Source organism: Myotis yumanensis, unplaced genomic scaffold (assembly GCF_028538775.1).
Source record: "Myotis yumanensis isolate MYYU_CA2020_CCGP unplaced genomic scaffold, mMyoYum1.0.hap1 SCAF_3, whole genome shotgun sequence".
Taxonomy (NCBI): domain Eukaryota; kingdom Metazoa; phylum Chordata; class Mammalia; order Chiroptera; family Vespertilionidae; genus Myotis; species Myotis yumanensis.
This window is the reverse complement of record NW_027223754.1, coordinates 198,435,249-198,453,447: the sequence shown is the minus strand read 5'-3', so window position 1 is coordinate 198,453,447 and position 18,199 is coordinate 198,435,249. Positions and strand designations below refer to the sequence as shown.

Sequence of the window (18,199 nt, the reverse complement as noted above, 5' to 3'; positions counted from 1 at the left end):
AACCGGAGTTGCCCCGCCCCTCCCCGCTGTGGCCCCGCCCCATCTCACCAGACCCCGCCCCCATCCGCTCGCCCCGCCCCGAGCCCGGCTCGCCCCCGCCCTCCCCCAGGTCTCTTAGGTGATGCTGCAGCCAAGATGGCGCCGGCGGCGGCTGCGGCGGCCTGAACGAGATGCTCCCGGTCCTCGGCGGCAGCGGCGGCGGCGGTGGCCTCGGCCAGGGCCTTGGGTCTCTCCCGGGCGCGAGCACTCAGGCGCCTGTCCTTCTGCCGGGTTAACCCGGACAAAGAGGAGCGACGGTCCCGAAGGGAGGGGGCAGCGAGGAACCGAGAGGAGAGCGGGGCGCCTCCCGCCTCGGCACCATGGCTGGGCTCATCAAGAAACAGATTCTGAAGCACCTCTCCAGGTCAGTGGGAGCCGCGGGCGCGGGGGCCGGTGCGCCCCCCCCCCCCCCTGCCGGGGCAGCCTGCGCCCTCGGGGACGCCGGGGACCGGCCGCCGTGCGGAGGCGACCCTGGGACGCCCCGCTCCCGTCGGGCCCCGCATCTCCCGCCGCCCGCGGCGCCCGGGGCGGCTTCCCGAGTGAGACCCCAGACGGGGGAGAGCCGGCCGACTCGTGGCGGAGGCGGCGGTGGGGTGGCCCCGGCACGGCGTCCGGGGGCGTCCGGGGACACCTCTTGGCGGTCCCGGCGGAGAGGGGAGATGCCCGCGTCACCCAGGTGCGGGGGCCGCGGGGGCCTGAACCCGGGCTCGGGCTCGCGTCCCCTCGGAGCAGAGCGGGTCCGTTAACCGCGGGCGCCCGGCGCAGCCCGGACTCTCAGGGCCGAGGCTCGTCTTCTCCGGGAAACGTTCACCTTGTTATTGTTCCGCTCCGTTGCCGTAGCGGGTGTGCCTGTTTGCACAGTTCGGATTTGCTGTAGGGAAACAGCCAGAGTTCCCAGCTTTGACGACAAGCTCTTTCTGGAGGCGTTTAGCCCCACGTCGTTCTTGCAAAAGAGTTTTTTTTTTTTTCTTTTTAAAAACCCGAGACCCATAAATGTCACGGAGTGTCAGCCAGCATCTGTGGCCATAAACCCAAGACTTGTCGTTCTTTCCATTTCATAAGCGGGTTTAGTCGGAAACATGACTCAGTCACGCTGGCAGTTTGTTTGTTGCTCCTGGCTTCTCCATACTTGTCTCCAGACGGAGGCTGAACGTGGGATCTGGTGTCCAAGTTGTTAACCGCGAACCCGAAGCGCTTGGTTAGGATCCTTTTCTCCGTTATTTGTCTGCGACTTAGTGATTACTTTGAGCTCATTGTAGGGAAAGGCGTGGGTACGACGACTTGATTCTACAAATTCTGGTATACCACAGGTTATATGTAGGGGCACAACGATATTTCTGTGATTCAGCAAATCTTTTCCTTGTCACATTAAATAAGATACGTTTTTTTAAAGTAACAAATTATAGTAGCGTTTATGAATATACATTTCTCAATATTACCACTAATTAAAAAGTTTCTTCTACAATTGTACGTATGGCCCATATGAACAACTTATTTTGGAAGAAGGTTTTAACTTTCATTGATGAGTTAGGTAATGTCTGACTTATCAGATGTCCTTCAGCCTCTCTTATACTTCCATCCACAAGAATATTCAGAGCTACAGAAAAATGATTTCAGTTCTCTTTTCTCACCCTCCCAAGGGTGTTAGTACGCAGTTCCATTCTAGATGCAAGGGAGGAAAGTTCACTCAATCAGGGAGTGCCTTAAGAGTTTCATTCTCTTGCAGAACAGTTGAGAAGGGCTCTTAAAAAATTAATAGTCAAGGTAATGGCTTACTTCACAAAATAGACAACACCCACATATTCATTATTTGTATGACCTCTAATATCTGTGTTGTAAATAATAGTGAGGATTTTTTTTTCCTTGAGATGAGTTTTTGAAACACGTGAGTTTTTATTTCATATTTCAAAACAACTTAGGTGACTGAAGAATAGCAAATTTATATTCTTGGATAATCTTACTGGTACTGCTGTCATCGTTATGATGTTATTTATAAATCTAAAGGATGACAATAGATAAAATAAGATGATAAATAATAGTTATTTAAGTAGTGATGAACTTTGAAATTACCTGGGTCAAGCTAAATTTTACAGATTATCTGGCAATGAAGATGTCACTATATTGATGTGATTATCTGGCATACAGTTCAATACAGTTTAACAGCAAATGCTTAAAACACATTACCTTCCAATAATAGACATTTCATACAGCCCGTGCTTGCAACCATGGCACCTTCTCCAAGGAGGCCTTAGACTGACCACGCTTTTCTATAGCATTCATCCTTATCTGTCATGCTATATCTTTGCTGTTTGTCTGTCTTCTGCACTTGAATGCAAACTCCATGACGGCAGGGATTTTTGTTTTGAGTCTAGCATAATGTACACTCAACAACTATTTTTTAAAAATCCTCACCAAGGATATGCTTTTTATTGATTTAAGAGTGAGGAAGGGAAAGAGAGAGAGAGAGAGAGAGAGAGAGAGAAACATAAATATCAATTGGTTGCCTCCTGTAGGTACCCCAACTGGGGGAACCCAGGTATGTGCCCTGACCCAGAAACAAAGCCACCATCCTTCCATGCATCCCACGATGCTCCAGCCAATTGAGCCACACTGGCCAGGGCAACAACTGTTTTTTGAATGAATGGAGAATGGCACCAATCAACCAATCAACTGACTCTCCCTCACATTGCTTTTTTTTTTTTATTTTTTAAACTGAGGCAAAACTCTATGCCACCAATGTTATGGTACTTTACCTTGGTTTTTAGGAAGCAACAGGTCATTGAATCATTGAATAAATGTGATGTTTATGGTGTCCTAGAAAGGCAGAACTAGGAAAGTGACTCTTCATATATAGGGTGTCTTCCAATAAGGAAGAAGGTGATCTGGGAACCAACAGGAGAAAGATGATGCTTACTCTGAGCCTTGAGATTGAAGTATGGTGAAATTATAAGCTCGAAACCAGTCTTACCTTAATAGAGGCATACGAGAAACTGGCTTTGAGAAAATGCTGAACTATTTGAGATGTTTAAATCTATACACTTGTTCCTTGCCTAATTGTTTATTTCTGTCCTAAGCATGTTTGTATACTTGGAGCTGATCTGAAACTGACAGATACGGGGCTGGGAGAGAAGGTGGAGGAGAGAAAGAGGGAGAGAGAGAGAGAGAGAATAGAGAGAATATGCCATTTGTGTACGTGGTGGGGTGGGGGTTGGAGTCCTTAAGTTTTAAGAGAAGTGAAACAGGAAGTCTTTGAAGGAGAAATTACTCCGATCTTTCAGACTGTAATTGGCACAAAATATGCTTTGGAAGCTTTCCTAGGGGTGTCCTTTTTCACAAGGGAATGGAAAGTTCTAAAGAAAGTTATAACAAGTATCAGAAAGGAAATAAGAGCAGGAGCTACCTTTCAGCTCAAGGCCTCATTATCTTTTACTGTGTATGTAAGTGAGTGCTTGAGCAAAGGCGAGAGGTAGGGGGAGAGAAGCTGGAAGATGGGGTATATTTAAGCCAAGACCTAAAAAGGGGTAGGGATGATTCAGATACAAATGCTTCCCTTTCCCCTCTGGCTCCAGGCACACTGTAATGGGCACAAGGTTTACTGGTGAGTGGGAGTTGGCAGGACAGACATACACTGCACCTGAGTGGAGCCTTTGTATAGTTCTCAACCAGAGGTGATTTTGCCCTTCTGGGGAAATTTGGCAATGTCTGGAGACATTTCTAAATGTCACAACTGGGGTATTGGGAAGGGGGGTTGGCTAAGGGTACTAATGTCTATGGGTTAAAGGCCAGGTATGCTATTAAACATCCTACAATGCTAGTTTTGAGGTTGAGAAACTGGTTTAAATTGTACACATGTATGTCAGGTGATTCAACTAGAGTTACTGTGCTAGTGAAAGTTATTTTGTCTGTAAACAACAAAACCTTGCTCTGTTTAACTTAGGTAAAAAGTTAAATGTAACCAAAAGCTGTTGAGGTAGGTCACGGAATAAGGGGAAGGTCAAGAACTAGCCAGCTCCTGGAACCTCATGAAAGAGATCTTGGACTTCAGCACTGTTGACATTTTGGACAAGATAATTATTGTGAAGGGCTGCTCTGAACATTGTAGAATGTTGAGCAATATATCTAATATCCACGCACTAGATGCCCATAGCCACCCCCACAGTCTTGACAATGAAAAATGTCTCCACACATTGCTAAATGTCCCCTGGGGGCAAAAAGGCTCTTGGTTGAGAACCACTGCTTTGGGGTGTTATCCCATCTCTCACAACTCCCAATCTGTGATCTTTCCTGTCAAGTTTCAGATTCCTGGGAGAGAGAATCTGTATGGCCCAGCTCTATTTATCCATTGGTCAGTTAGCAATGGCAAAGAATTATAGGTACAGTAAAGATATGGTCATGGGAAGAACTAGTATTTTGAGTCAGGCTTGTTGTCTTTAATAGGCACTGCACTAAATTACGTGACAAAGGGCCTCAAATTTAACTTCATCCCAGGAGGTGACTTAATAAGGAATTCCAGACAAAAGAAGGACATGATCATTAAAGATGCCTGGTTATCAGTTTGGTTTCTGAAGTCCAGGGTTCAGGAGCAGTTGTCTGGGGTGGAAATAAAGAATCTGCAGAGGATCTCTGGTTAATTTAAATATAATAGAAATGTATTGGAAGGATGTCAGTATCTCACAGAATTTATGGGAAAGTTAGAGAACCAGATTTGGAAAGGGACTGGATCCAGGCTAGCTCCAAGCATCTAGGCAGGAGAAACTACCTGACATCTCTACAAGACATGTTTCCTGAACTAAGGGAAAGGAACAAGTAGAAAGGGAGGGTGGCCTGACAAGATTGCTGAGTATTTGGAATATATGTTAAAGAGTGAGCATTTGGCAGAATATTGTGACGGATTGGCAAAGTAATAGAGTTTAGATTGCCTCACAATGTATTAATGGGCTGGTTTAGGTTGCATAAGAAAGGAAGGAAGGAGGAGGGCAGCAGCTGATAGCCTGTTGAGAAAAGGAAAGAACCGTCCAAGGGTTGGAGATTTTATCTAGGTGGAAGAGCAGTTGAGAAAAACAAATAAAAGAACTGGAAGATTTGGAGGTTTTGTCTGAAAGGGTTATGTTAAAGTTCAAGATTTTAGAGGTGGAATGGGCCTAATTTAGTACATGGTTTCAGATAAGGCTGTGGAAATTAATTGCTGAAGAAGTTAAGGTGCATGTAATTGGAGATGAATACTGTTAAATCTATAATCGTTCCTCTGGACATTCTTTTTTTTTTTTTTTTTCTACATTAATATACTTTTTCAATGCTGGCATTCAGGGCTACTATAGTTTATATTATAATTTTAGATTAAATAATACTTATATAATGATATGATGATCACTCAGTTTCCCAAAAGTCTTTTTTTTTTTTTTTTTTTTTTTTCCCATTGATTTTTTTTTATTTTATTTTATTTTATTATTATTTTTTTTTAAATCTTTATTGTTCAGATTATTACATTTGTTCCTCTTTTTTCCCCCCATAACTCCCCTCCTTCCAGCTCCCACCCCACCCTCCACCCTCACTCCCCACCCACAGAGTTCATCCATAGGTGCATGATTTTTGTCCAGTCTCTTCCCGAATCTCCCATTCCCCTTTCCCCCCCAAGAATAGTCAGTCCATTCCCTTTCTATGTCCCTGATTCATTATAGTCACCAGTTCATTCTGTACATCAGGTTATTTATTCACTTGATTCTTAGATTCATTTGTTGATAGATGCATATTTGTTGTTCATAATTTGTATCTTTACCTTTTTCTTCTTCCTCTTCTTAAAGGATACCTTTCAGCATTTCATATAATACTGGTTTGGTGGTGATGAACTCCTTTAGTTTTTCCTTATCTGTGAAGCTCTTTATCTGACCTTCAATTCTGAATGATAGCTTTGCTGGATAAAGTAATCTTGGTTGTAGGTTCTTGGTATTCAGCACTTTGAATATTTCTTGCCATTCCCTTCTGGCCTGCAAAGTTTCTGTTGAGAAATCAGCTGACAGTCGTATGGGTATTCCCTTGTAGGTAATTGAGCCTCTTTCTCTTGCTGCTTTTAAGATTTTCTCTTTGTCTTTTGCTCTTGGCATTTTAATGATGATGTGTCTTGGTGTGGTCCTCTTTGGATTCCTTTTGTTTGGGGTTCTCTTCGCTTCTTGGACCTGTAAGTCCATTTCTTTCACTAGGTGGGGGAAGTTTTCTGCCATTATTTCTTGAAATAGGTTTTCAATATCTTGCTGTCTCTCATCTTCTGGGACTCCAATGACTCTGATATTAGTCCGCTTAAAGCTGTCCCAGAGGCTCCTTACGCTGTCTTCACACTTTTGGATTCTTTTTTCATTATGCTTTTCCAATTGGGTGTTTTTTGTCGAATCTTTGGTTTGATTCTTGCACTCCTCTGGTCTGCTATTGGGTATAATATTCTTTATTTCAGTCCGTGTATGCTTACTTTCTAATTTCTTTATCGTAGCATCGAGGGTCTCATTAGTTTTCGTGAGGCTCTGCACAAATTTATGGCAAGCCCTCAAAATTGCGATTCTTAGCTCCATATCCTCCATTTCTGTCATGTTTTTTTGTCTCCGCATCTTTTATGCTTTCTTGGTGCACCCCCTTGTGGTCTCTGTGCGCAGTCTTGTTCTAGCGAAGCCTTAATTGTTGTAGTTAACACTAGAGGGATTTGACCTTCAGGCCGACTGGCGGTGGAAATCAGCTGTGGGAAAACTTCAGTCCTCAGGGGAGGTGCTAGTCCAGCCCTTGCCTGAGGCGGTCGGCAAATGGTTGTGCGCAGGGTTTGGGCGGGGCGGGCTCAACAGGGCGGCGGGGAGGGAGCAGCTATGGCCGCTCTCAGTCCGTCCCCAGAGGCTCTGCCTCTCTGTCCCAGATCGCTGCAAACCTCGGAGGGGCCGTAGCCAGACAGTCCCGCTTCTCCCGTTTGAGTCTGGGTCCCTAGAGACTCGCCCGGATCTGTAGCCCAGAGTCTGAGATTCGCTCCTAATTGAAAACGACAGTCGCGCCCTCAGCCGCCAGCCCGCTTTGCGCGCGCACCCTCACCACCGCACCGCCGTACCTTTAAATTTTCCACACTGCGCCTCCGCTGAGCGTAGGAATGCTGTTGTTCTTGCTTCTAGTTGAAGAGACTTTCCTCAGCCAGCCTTCCCGTGGTTCTGGTTGATGTCCGCTCCGACTTTTAGTTGTATTTTTGAAGTGGTTGTCCACGGCGGCAGTCTCTGGTGTTTTACCTATGCCGCCATCTTCGATTCTTCCCTCTGGACATTCTTAAAAGGAAATACAACATAGATTATTTAGACTGTCAAATTATTTCCTTTAATGATAATTTTATATAGCCTAATTATTTACATCTTCCACTTTTATGGCAAAGCTCAATAATTTTTAAAGTTTATGTATACTAGGTCTTGAGTACTTGGTATTAGAGATACAAAGATGGGTAAGATATAGTCTCAGTTCTTGGAAAACTTCAGTAATTCTCATTCTGGCATAATAAGCATAACTAAATGTAACCTATTTATAGACTATACTGCCATTGAAATTAATGAGATTTGTTTTACTTGGATTAGGCAACTGGGAAAACTTGAGTTAATGTTCCCTTTTAGGATTAATAAATGTACCTTTATAAATTTAGGGATTATTTTTAAAAGTTTTTGTGAGAGAGAGGAAGGTAGAGGGAGAGAGAAACACCAATGTGAGAGCCAGACATCCACTGGCTTCCTCCCCGCTACCAGGGAATCAACCCTGAGGCATGTGCCCTGGCTGGGAATTGAACCAGCAACCTTTCAGTGCATAGGATGATGCCCAACCAATTGAACCACACTGGCCAGGGCTAAATTTGGGGATTTTTTTTTTTTTTTACTATATTTTTATTGATTTCAGAGAGGAAGAGAGAGGGAAATATAGAAACTTCAATGATGAGAATCACCGATAAACCGCCTCCTGCACGCCTCCTATTGGGAATCGAGCGAGTATCCCAGGCATGTGCCCTTGATCGGAATCGAACCCAGGACCCTTCAGTCTGCAGGTGGATGCTCTATCCCCTGAGCCAAACCAGCTAGGGCTAAATTTGGGGATTTTTAAGGTAACTTTTAGTTACTTAAATTGACAGTATTCTTTTTGTTTTTTAAAAAAATGTTCTTTTATTGATGAGAGAGAGAGATAACAAGATAAAGAAACATCAATAGGTTGCCTCCTGTACTTGCCCCTACCAGGGATTGAGCCCAAAACTTGGGTATGTGCCCTGATTGGCACTCAAACCTATGACCCTTCAGGTGCACAGGTCAAGGACACTCCAACCAACTGATCCACACTGGCCAGGGCAATGGAGTTTACATTTTAATCAGAGGATGCCGATAATAAATAAGTAAGTGAAGTACATTTTATCAGTTTGTGGTATGTGCTGGGGTTGGGGGTGGGGCAGGAAAGGGGATAAGAAGTGCGTGGAGGTAGGGATGGGGTTTGCAGTTTTAAATCTGTTGATTCTAGAGAAGAGATCTGAAAGAGGTGGAAGCAAATGCAAAGATCCAGAAGTGGAAGCTTGCTTGTTATTTTGATATCTATCTAGGCCAGGGATACAGGTGACAGGTGACGTGGAGTGAGGAGAGGAAGATGAAATCAAAGTCCAGGTCTTGTGGGGCCTTGTAATGAGTTGGCTTTTAACTGAGTGAGATTGGAATCCACTGGAAAGCTTGGAACCAAGGATCGCTCTGCATCCAAGTGGAAAAAAAGTAATGGAGGGCAAGGGCAGATGGGAGCTCAGTTAGTGTTAGCTCTCCAGATAAGAAAGACACTGGCTTGGACCTGGTGGATGCAGTGAAGTTGTTGAGATATCAGGTTTTAGATGTATTTTGAAGGTAGAACTACAGGATTTTGTTGACATAAAATGTGATTGAGAAAGAAAGAGAGCAGTCATGGATGACTCAGGAGTTTTTGACATAAGCAGCTGACAAGGTGGAGTTGCTGTTCACTAAGTTGGAGGACACAGGCTTATGGAAGATCAGGAGTTTGAACACATTAATTTGGATACCTTTCAGTTATCTATGAAGATCCCTTTTATTTGTGAACTAATTTACACTACGTGTTTTAGTATGGCAACAATGTTTTTTGTGTGGTTATCCTTTGGTTTATGCAATACAGAATTTTAAGGGTGGATTGTTTATTTATTTATTTAGGCTATTAACTGCATTATATAGGAGTATCTGAAAGCGAGGAGGTGCCTATTTATTTCACATTAATTTTCACATAAAAACAGATTGATTCTTGCAAAAGTTACTTTCAGGAGATTAATCTGAAAACTTTAGGTGAAGAGGGGATGGATGCTTGGCCCACTGGATGTTGTAATATCACCATTCTAGAATCAGAAGGGATTTGTTGCAGTCTGTGAGAAGGTAATTATTAAAACACTAGAGGCCTGGTGCATGAAATTCGTGCACAGGTGGGGTCCCTAGGCCTGGCCGGCAATTAGGGCTGGCCGGAGCCTTCCTCCCTTGACCCTCCTCCGGCTGGCCCCACCTTCCTGCCAGTTGCCGGCTGCCGGCCAGGGCCTGCTGGAGGGGGGAAGGGACCACAGGAGGTTGGCTGAAATGGGGAGGGACCAGGGGAGGTTGGCCAGCCACAGGAGGTTGGCTGTGGGAGCGCACTGACCACCAGGAGGCAGCTCCTTTGTTGAGCTGCCTCCTGGTGGTCAATGTGCATCATAGCGACCGGTTGTTCCGGTGTTCCAGTCACTTAGGCTTTTATATATATAGATTGAAATGTGTCATCTGCCTAAGGTTAAAGTTTGACAGGTGTTGAGTGGTTGCGTCACTGATCCAGCACCTTTTTAATTTGATTTTTCTATGCCGCCTGCTCAGGCTGTTGTTCCCACCTAATAGTTTGATTTTCTTTTACTCCATTTTCAGCATTTCTTTTAGTACTCTCATGGTGTTTCACCATACTGCTGCAATATCCCTTAGGAGATTCTTTTATAACTTGGGAATTCTTTGACTCAACAGTTCTTTGAAGTTGTGGAAGCATAATTTCTGCTGGGGCTGACAAGCAGCCCCTGAACGATGGATGAACAGATTACTCAGACACAGTTTGACTGTGCAAGAGAGGGCTAAGGGGCCCCTGGCTTTAGTAGCCAGAACAGCCTCTATTGCCTGCCTTGTTACACCTTTCTTGGAATTTTTATCTTTAGATACAATCAGTAGGGTGAGTAATCTTGGGAGGACACATGTTTATATTGTCCTCTAGGCAGGGGCATCTAGGGATTAAGCATAAGGATTCCTGTAAACACCCAGAGGTCTGCATATGCACAGGCTTGTTTGGAAAGTCAAGGAATAATTAGGGTCGCCACCTTCGACACTTCCCTAAGTTGGAATTCCGATAAACAGGGCAGGCGGCCTTCCACACACTTCCATTTTATCAGAATGTCTTCCTTACAAACTTTGCAACCAAGTCTCTTATGCTCCCCAACAAATTTCTCCACCATTTCTTTTTACTTGCATAATTTTTTTGCAATATTACTTTTTACAATATTGCACTTTACCTTAATACTACAGTTTCCAGTGTAAACATTTTCTGAATAAGTTGACCTCTTATCAGTTATACATACATGTTTTAAATTCTGCATGTTATAATATTTAGGATGAGTAATTTAATATTTCTATTTAATATTGGTATTTAGTCAGTTGATATTAATGATGGAGCTCAGATTGAATGTAAGTTACAAATAGAAGATTTAATGACTATTTCTATGAGTGAAATATGAACAGTTATATCAAGACCAAGTTATTAAAACAAAATTGAGAGCTGAAGCAAATATGATTCAGGATATAGTAATTTATTGTTTGATTTTTTCAGGAATTAGATTTACTACTGGTCTGTCTGATAATTCACTCATTTATTTTGAGACTTCTCCCAGACAAAATGAATGTAGTGTATTAATTTTTAATTCCATATTAGTCTGTCTTTTAAGGCTTAATTTTATATGTATATACTTTTTCTACCCCAAAATACTATTAATAGAGGCATTATCGGGCTTCTTTTGTCCCTACTCTATTAGCATCAAGTGTTGTTTTTGTCTGCTGTTGTGTATTTGTAAACCTTTTGTAATTTTATTGTTAGGAATTAATATTTAGGGATAAATATAGTAAGTACCAGAAAATTTAGAGATATTAAAATTTGGTAACAGTATGTTTTTAGATATTAAATTGGGTTTCTGCTCCAAATTTTTCTTCTGCTCTGATGCTTTATATGTAAACTAGAGGCCCGGTGCACAAAAATTTGTGCACTTGGGGGGGGGGTCCCTCAGCCCGGCCTGTGCCATCTCGCAGTCTGGGACCTCTCGGGAGATAACGACATGCTGGCTTAGGCCTGCTCCCGGGTGGTAGAGGGCAGGCCCAATCCCTAGGTGCAGCCCCTGGTCGGGCTCAGAGCAGGGCTGATTGGGGAGTTGGGGCGCCGCCCCCTGTCATGCACAGAGCAGGGCAGATCGGGAGGTTGGGGTGCTGCTCCCTGTCACTCACAGAGCAGGGCCCATCAGTGGGGTTGGGGCTCCGTACCCTGTCATGCACAGAGCAGGGTCGATCAGGGGGTTGGGGAGCTCCCCCCTGTCACACACAGAGCAGGGCCCATCAGGGGGTTGGGAAGCTCCCCCCTGTCACACACAGAGCAGGGCTGATCAGGGGGTTGAAGAGCTCCCCCCTGTCACGCACAGAGTAGGGACCATCAGAGGGTTGGGGAGCTCCCCCCCTGTCACGCACAGAGCAGGGCTGATCAGGGGGTTGAGGAGCTCCCCCCGTCACTCACAGAGTAGGGCCGATAGGGGAGTTGGGGCACTGCCCCCTGTCACACACAGAGCAGAGCGGATCAGGGGGTTGAGGCACCGCACCCTGTCATACTCAGGGCAGGGCCGATGGGGAGGTTATGGCTCTACCCCATCACACACAGAGCAGGGCCCATGGTGGGGGGGGTTTGGGGCGCCGCACCCTGTCACACACAGAGCAGGGCCGATCAGAGGGTTGGGGTGCTGCACCCTGTCACACACAGAGCCGCAGGGCGATCAGGGGCTTGGGGAGCTCCCCCCATCAGGCACAGAGCAGGGCTGATCAGGGGGTTGGGGCGCCTTCCCCTGTCACGAACAGAGCAGGGCAGATAGGAGGTTGTGGCCCCGCCCCCTGTCACACACACAGCTGCAGGGCGATCAGGGGGTTTGGTCGCTGCCCCCTGTCACGCTGATCCCGGTGCCGGGAGGCCTCGCGGCTCTGCTGATCCCGGTGCTGGGAGGCATATTACCCTTTTACTATATAGGATAGAGGCCTGGTGCGTGGGTGGGGGCCGGCTGGTTTGCCCTGAAGGGTGTCCTGGATCAGGGTGGGGGTCCCGCGTGGGTGCCTGGCCAACCTGGGTGAGGGGCTAATGGATGTTTGCCGCTGGTCACACCCCCTTCAGGGTGGTGGTCCCCACTGGGGTGCCTGGCCAGTCTGGGTGAGGGGCTGAGGGCTGTTTTCAGGCTGGTGGGCGACTGAAGCTCCCAACCTGTCCTTTTTTTCTTTCTTTTTTATTCTGGGCCAGCTTTAGCTCTGAGGCTTGGCTCCAGCTCTGAGGCCTTGGCTGCTGAAAGCAGGTATCTGGTTTGTTTGGGTTCTATAATCGAAACACTGTTTCAACTCCAGCTTTGAGATCCCGGCTAGCTTAAAACAGGTTTCTGGGGTTTTGTTTAGCTTCTGTATTTGTAACAATGTGTCAAACTGCAAGCTCAGAGGCCGGCAGCAGCAGGCGGGAAACATTGGAGTCCTCTGTCACTGAAGCAAGCAAGCCTCATGTTAGCTTCAAGCTGCCCGGCTGCCGGCCGCCATCTTGGCTGGCAGTTAATTTGCATATAGCTCTGATTAGCCAATGGGAAGGGTAGCGAAGGTACGGCTAATTACCATGTTTCTCTTTTATTAGATAGGATGAAATACACTATAAAAAGGGGCATTCATAATATGTAAGATTTATCTTTAAGAAATACTATAAATATCCTCATTGATAAGTCATTCATTTATTTTTCCTACCAGTATTTAAAGAAGGTTCTGTAAGATATAAATAAAACTAAGACTTAGGAATGTCTTCTGGAAACAATATGGTAGATGAGTGAGTAAATAGAATTTAAGGTAATATATTAGTTTTTTGAGAGAGGCACAGTGTATACTATCTGCAACTTTTAAAGAATTAGAGACAGTGAGATGGAGGTAGTCCAAGTGTCAGAGAAAATTGTAAAGCAGTAATGAAATAAAGCACATAAATGACAGCTTGTTGATATAAAATGGATAATTATTAAATCTATTTTATCTGACTACAGCATGCATACCAAGAGAGTATTTAAGGCAAGTATGTAGAGACGTCAAGGATGATTTAGGTCCTCCAAATTTGGCTGCAATTTTATTTTTCATTGTTTCCCAATGCTACATTTCTTTCCCCATCCCCACTTTTTCACCCACCTTTTGTTTTTTCTTACAGCCAAATTGTGTCCCTTCAGTTAGGACATCCTCTCAGGCTTCATTTTATACTTGTACATCTTCATAGGCAACTTTAACTAGGCTAGTCTTCACTGTTCATCTTCATTTTGAAATGTTTTAGGTCTTAAAATGTATTGTTTGTTTTATTTGTTAATTCTGCAGATTGTCATCTCTTTAAAGGGCAGAATCATCTTGATAGGTTCTGAATTCTGAGGACAGTGACTATGCTTGTCTTGTTCTCCATTGTATCTTTAACACCTTCCATAGTACTGTGATAAATAGCAGTTATTCAGAAACATATTTAGCTGACTGGAGAAATAATTATAATACATTGGTCTTCATAGGATACATAGAGCATGAATTAGTTACCCTGAATCCATTTTTGACTGGTTTAAAAAGTTGATTCATATCCAAAAAAATTAGATTCAAAACTTTTTTTCCTGATAAATACTGTATTTCTCCTATTTATTTTTGAATATACAGATGTCTTTTATTGCTGGATTTTCCTTTCTTTTTTGTTTTGTTATTTTTCATAGGTAACTTTAGTATTCTCTATGAAATGAAGTGAGGATTATTAGTTTTAACTGGGCCTTTTGACAGTTAACTTGACTATTTGTATTTTTTAGAGTGCTTGTCCTAATTGGTTTCATTTAATGTTGAATTATACAGTTCAGTCTTTGTATAACTTTTGTACAACATAGCCATCTCATTTTTGTTAATTAGAATTTTAATATAAAATTTAAAAAATACATATTAATTTAATAGCATAGTAGTAATTCCACTGGTAAGGAGAATGAAGAAATCATAAATAGTTAGTTTTTCTTAGAATTTTAGCAGTATTTGTCTTTAGTTAATGCAGTGTGAAATACAACTGTATTTTTTCAAAATGAATCACAGCTAAATATTTTTATCATATCATTCCTTTCCTCTTCCTTCCCTTAAATTTGCTCCCTTCTGTGTCCCCTGTGTACCCATTCCCTGCAGCGATCCCTGCTGGCTGTGGAGATTGATGTGCTGTGAATTTCATAATCACCCAAATGAGTACCAGAGGAATCTAAGAAACCTTGGCAACTGGCTACTTGCTTTCACCAGGAATAGGGACCTTTTGTCTGAAATTTCCTGCCCTCAGGTAATAATTCTATTCCCCACGGTTTTGTTTTCTTTCTATAAATGTGAGCACTTATGCCCATCTCCAAGATACTTAGAGAGCAATTTCTAATTCTTATTATTTTAGTCAGATACCAATTGCATTAAAAAAAAAAAACCAAAAACACAGCAGCGATGTAGCTACAGGCTCGTGCAATTCCTCTTTTAGAATATCTTTTCTAATATATTAGGTTTGGCATTGCACTTATAATCGGCTCTTTCTGATGTTGCCAAAAGAAGAGTTTTATAATTTAGAGTCAGATACTTGGAAATAGCAATTAGCATTCTTTAATGGGTAAGTCTTCCTAATCTGTTTAATTAATGAGGTATGAAGGCTCTTTTGGTAAAGAAAATGTTTTGATCAATTCTCTTACTGAAGGATTTAAGAGTTTATTTTGTCTACTTAATGTTCATTATATTCTTTATTAAGGAGATTGAAATAACTCATGAGCAGCAGTGAAAACAGGTTTCATTTTTGAAGAATATAAGGGCTCCCCACCCGATTCTTTTTCTCCTCCACCCTGTTCCTTTTAAAAAATTCATTATCAGAGAAAGCAATTAGGTTATAAAACCAGATTCATGAGGAAATGGCGCTGAATTTCTTTCAATTTAGGGTTCTATGAAAATCCTAGAAACTCAATATCAATGACTACTTCTAATGCTTGGAAAATATATCCACATAAATATTTTGAACCTATTCTAAAAGTCTAGTAAGAAATTGATACTTAAAGAATAGCCATGTGTGGAATTGTGCAACTCATTACATACATACCCTATTAGTAATGGGACAGTTGATAAACTTGTGGCCATATGTTAGCTAGCAATTGTATAGGTATGATGATAAAAGTACTGTTTTTCAATATTCTTGTCTGCCTTGATTCCATATTATCGTTTCGGTATCTGGGTCTCATAATTGCCAAGAGAGAGATGCCATGCTTTAACCTTACTTAGGTAGACCATTAGTGAAACCTTTGAGATTCTCTCTAGGATATTGATGGTTAAGAACTTGTTTATAATGGCATTCAAAGATAGTTCTGATTTTGTATATACCTCTAGCAAATCCACTGGGATCTTTGCTTCTGAAGTATAGTCATAACTGTAATCCTCTGCTTTTTCTAGATTGCACCTCCTTACCTATCTTTTTTGGCCTGGCTTGTACTAAGCCTGTTGAGATGTGGTGTTACGATTTCTTTCTGAGTTTAAACCACAGCTATTCAAGTTACCTACCAAGCTTAAGTACTTGGTAATTTCTTTACCTTCTCATTTTAATCAGTTATGATTCCTTTATACTTAAATAATTCTTGAATTTATGTTCTTTCTCCTGAACCTAGCACATAGCTGACTTCTTGGCATAAAGTAGATATCAGTAATATTTGAATATCTCTGTTGTCACTACTCAGATTTAACTCATAATTTCTTGTATCAGTTATTGCAACTAAGTATTCTCGTTCCCTTCTGGTCTCGTATTTCATTTTTCATCCTTGGCACTGTTACCAGAGAGATCTTTCCAAAATGCTAATCTTATTTTATTTCCTGATAAAAACTAGGATTTTTGTCCAAAACATATTAAAATAGAATGTCACTGCATAAAATAGACAAAAGTAGAGTCCCTCTAGTTGAGTTAGTAATTGGGTCAGCTGTCATAGCCTTTCCCTTTTTACTTCTTCCACCTGCGTTGAATCATGAGCAATTTTCTGAAGTGGCACTTTGGGAACAATACTAAAGTGTAGGATGAAACACACATTTCTTGACATGAGATAACAAAGAGTCCTTCATGATCTGGCTTCAGTCCATCTTTCAAGGCTTATCATTTCTTTCCAAACTACCTGATGCCTTGTACTTCATCTTTGCTTACTGTATGTGAGCCTTGAATGTGCTGCTGCTTTACTTGAAATGTCCTTACTCTTATTCTTAAAAACTCTTACTCTTAAAACAGCTCAAGTGCTGCCTCATCCTTGAAGCCTTCCTAAAACAGTATTCTTTTTTAAAAAAAATATATTTTTATTGATTTCAGAGAGAAAGGGAGAGGGAGAGAGAGATAGGAACATAAATGATGGGAGAATCATTGATCGGCTGCCTCCTGCACACCTCCTACTGGGGATTAAGTCTACAACCTGGGCATGTGCCCTGCCCAGAAATTGAATCATGACCTCCTGATTTAGGTCATCACTCAACCACTGAGTCATGCGGGCCGGGCGCAAAGCAGTATTCTTTCTAACATAATTGATCACCTCTTCCCTTGTGCCTACTTCTTATCCTATTTCATTTTTATGGTAATATCTGTCACACAGTGCCTGGCACATAGTAAGAATTTAATGTACTGCGATGATTTGTTTGTGTGCTTGTCTCTAGTGATAAACTCTGATGTCTTTGAAAGCAGTTAATTATGCCTTATTTATCTAAGTTGTCCAAGAGCCTAATCAGCACTCAGTTTTTGCCATGAAGGATGTATGTGTCAGATCTTCCAATGTTTCAAAAATTCAGAAACCCAGATTTCAATATAAGGTTCATCCATTTTTAAAAAAATAAATGTTTTTATTGATTTCAGAGAGAGAGAGAGAGAGAAATATCACTACGAGAGAGATATATCGATCAGTTGCCTCCCACATGCACCCTGACCAGGGATCAAACATGCCACCTGGGTATGTGCCCTGATCAGGAATCAAACCAGCAACTTTTCGGTGCATGGGATGATGCTCAACCAAATGAGTCACATTGGCCAGGGCAAAGGTCCGCCCATTTTAAATGTTAGCCACAAAATCAGGTTTTTTAAAACATACTATGCAGGCCAGACAAAACATATCTCTGGGTAAAGCATAGCTCACAGCCTACCAATTTTCAACCTCTTCCATTCTTTACATGTTTTTGTGGAAAAACTGGTTAGATAAGATTGATTCTTTACATGCATATTACAAAACTACCCAAGCCAAACAAAGTCTGTAAATTGAGAATGTTAAAAGAAAGGTAATTTATTATGTGTGTACCTTCCTTGATCCTTGTTCCATTATTGACATTGTAGATTTCATAGTAATAATACTTATGCCTTAAATATTTAATAAGCCTCACAAATTGAGATCGAGGGTGAAAATTGCCATGTACTCCTATAGTGCCTAGTAAATGTTCAGTTGCATTGAAATTTGATCAGTATGATAATGGAAGGGTAATTGATCCTAAAATATTGTTGAATTGAAAATTGGTCAGTATGATAATGGAATTTAACTAAGATACCTTTTAAGTTAAAATTGTACAAATTTGCTTATAATTCTTTACTATAAAATGAGGACTTTAGATTAGAGGAACTATTTAGGTGCTCCAATTATAAAATTATTTGATATTTTTTTGCTAGTATGAACACCACCTATGACTCTACCTATATCAGGATGTACTTAGGATAAATTACCCTTTTCTAAGTATTCCCAGGACCCAGTATACAGAATTTATTTGGCTTAATTATATGTAAATAAAGAAACTAATCCAATCTTGTATAACTAGTATATATAGCTACATCTATA

General features: G+C 42.2%; 1 protein-coding gene across 3 annotated transcripts in view; it reads left to right on the top strand.

Moving 5' to 3' along the window:
- Positions 1 to 135: 135 nt before the first annotated feature.
- The window catches only part of BLTP3B (bridge-like lipid transfer protein family member 3B), an 81,095-nt gene continuing 63,031 nt past the window's right edge, over positions 136 to 18,199 (top strand). The window contains exons 1-2 of one of the 3 annotated variants that reach the window (XM_070410891.1): positions 155 to 403; positions 14,526 to 14,670. Coding sequence is in view for 2 of the 3 variants with exons in the window: in XM_070410892.1 (XP_070266993.1) it covers positions 360 to 403 (44 nt within the window). In the remaining variant the exon portion in view is untranslated. Of the gene's footprint in view, positions 404 to 14,525; positions 14,671 to 18,199 lie in introns of all 3 variants that reach the window. The other 2 variants (XM_070410892.1, XM_070410890.1) reach the window with 2 other exon arrangements.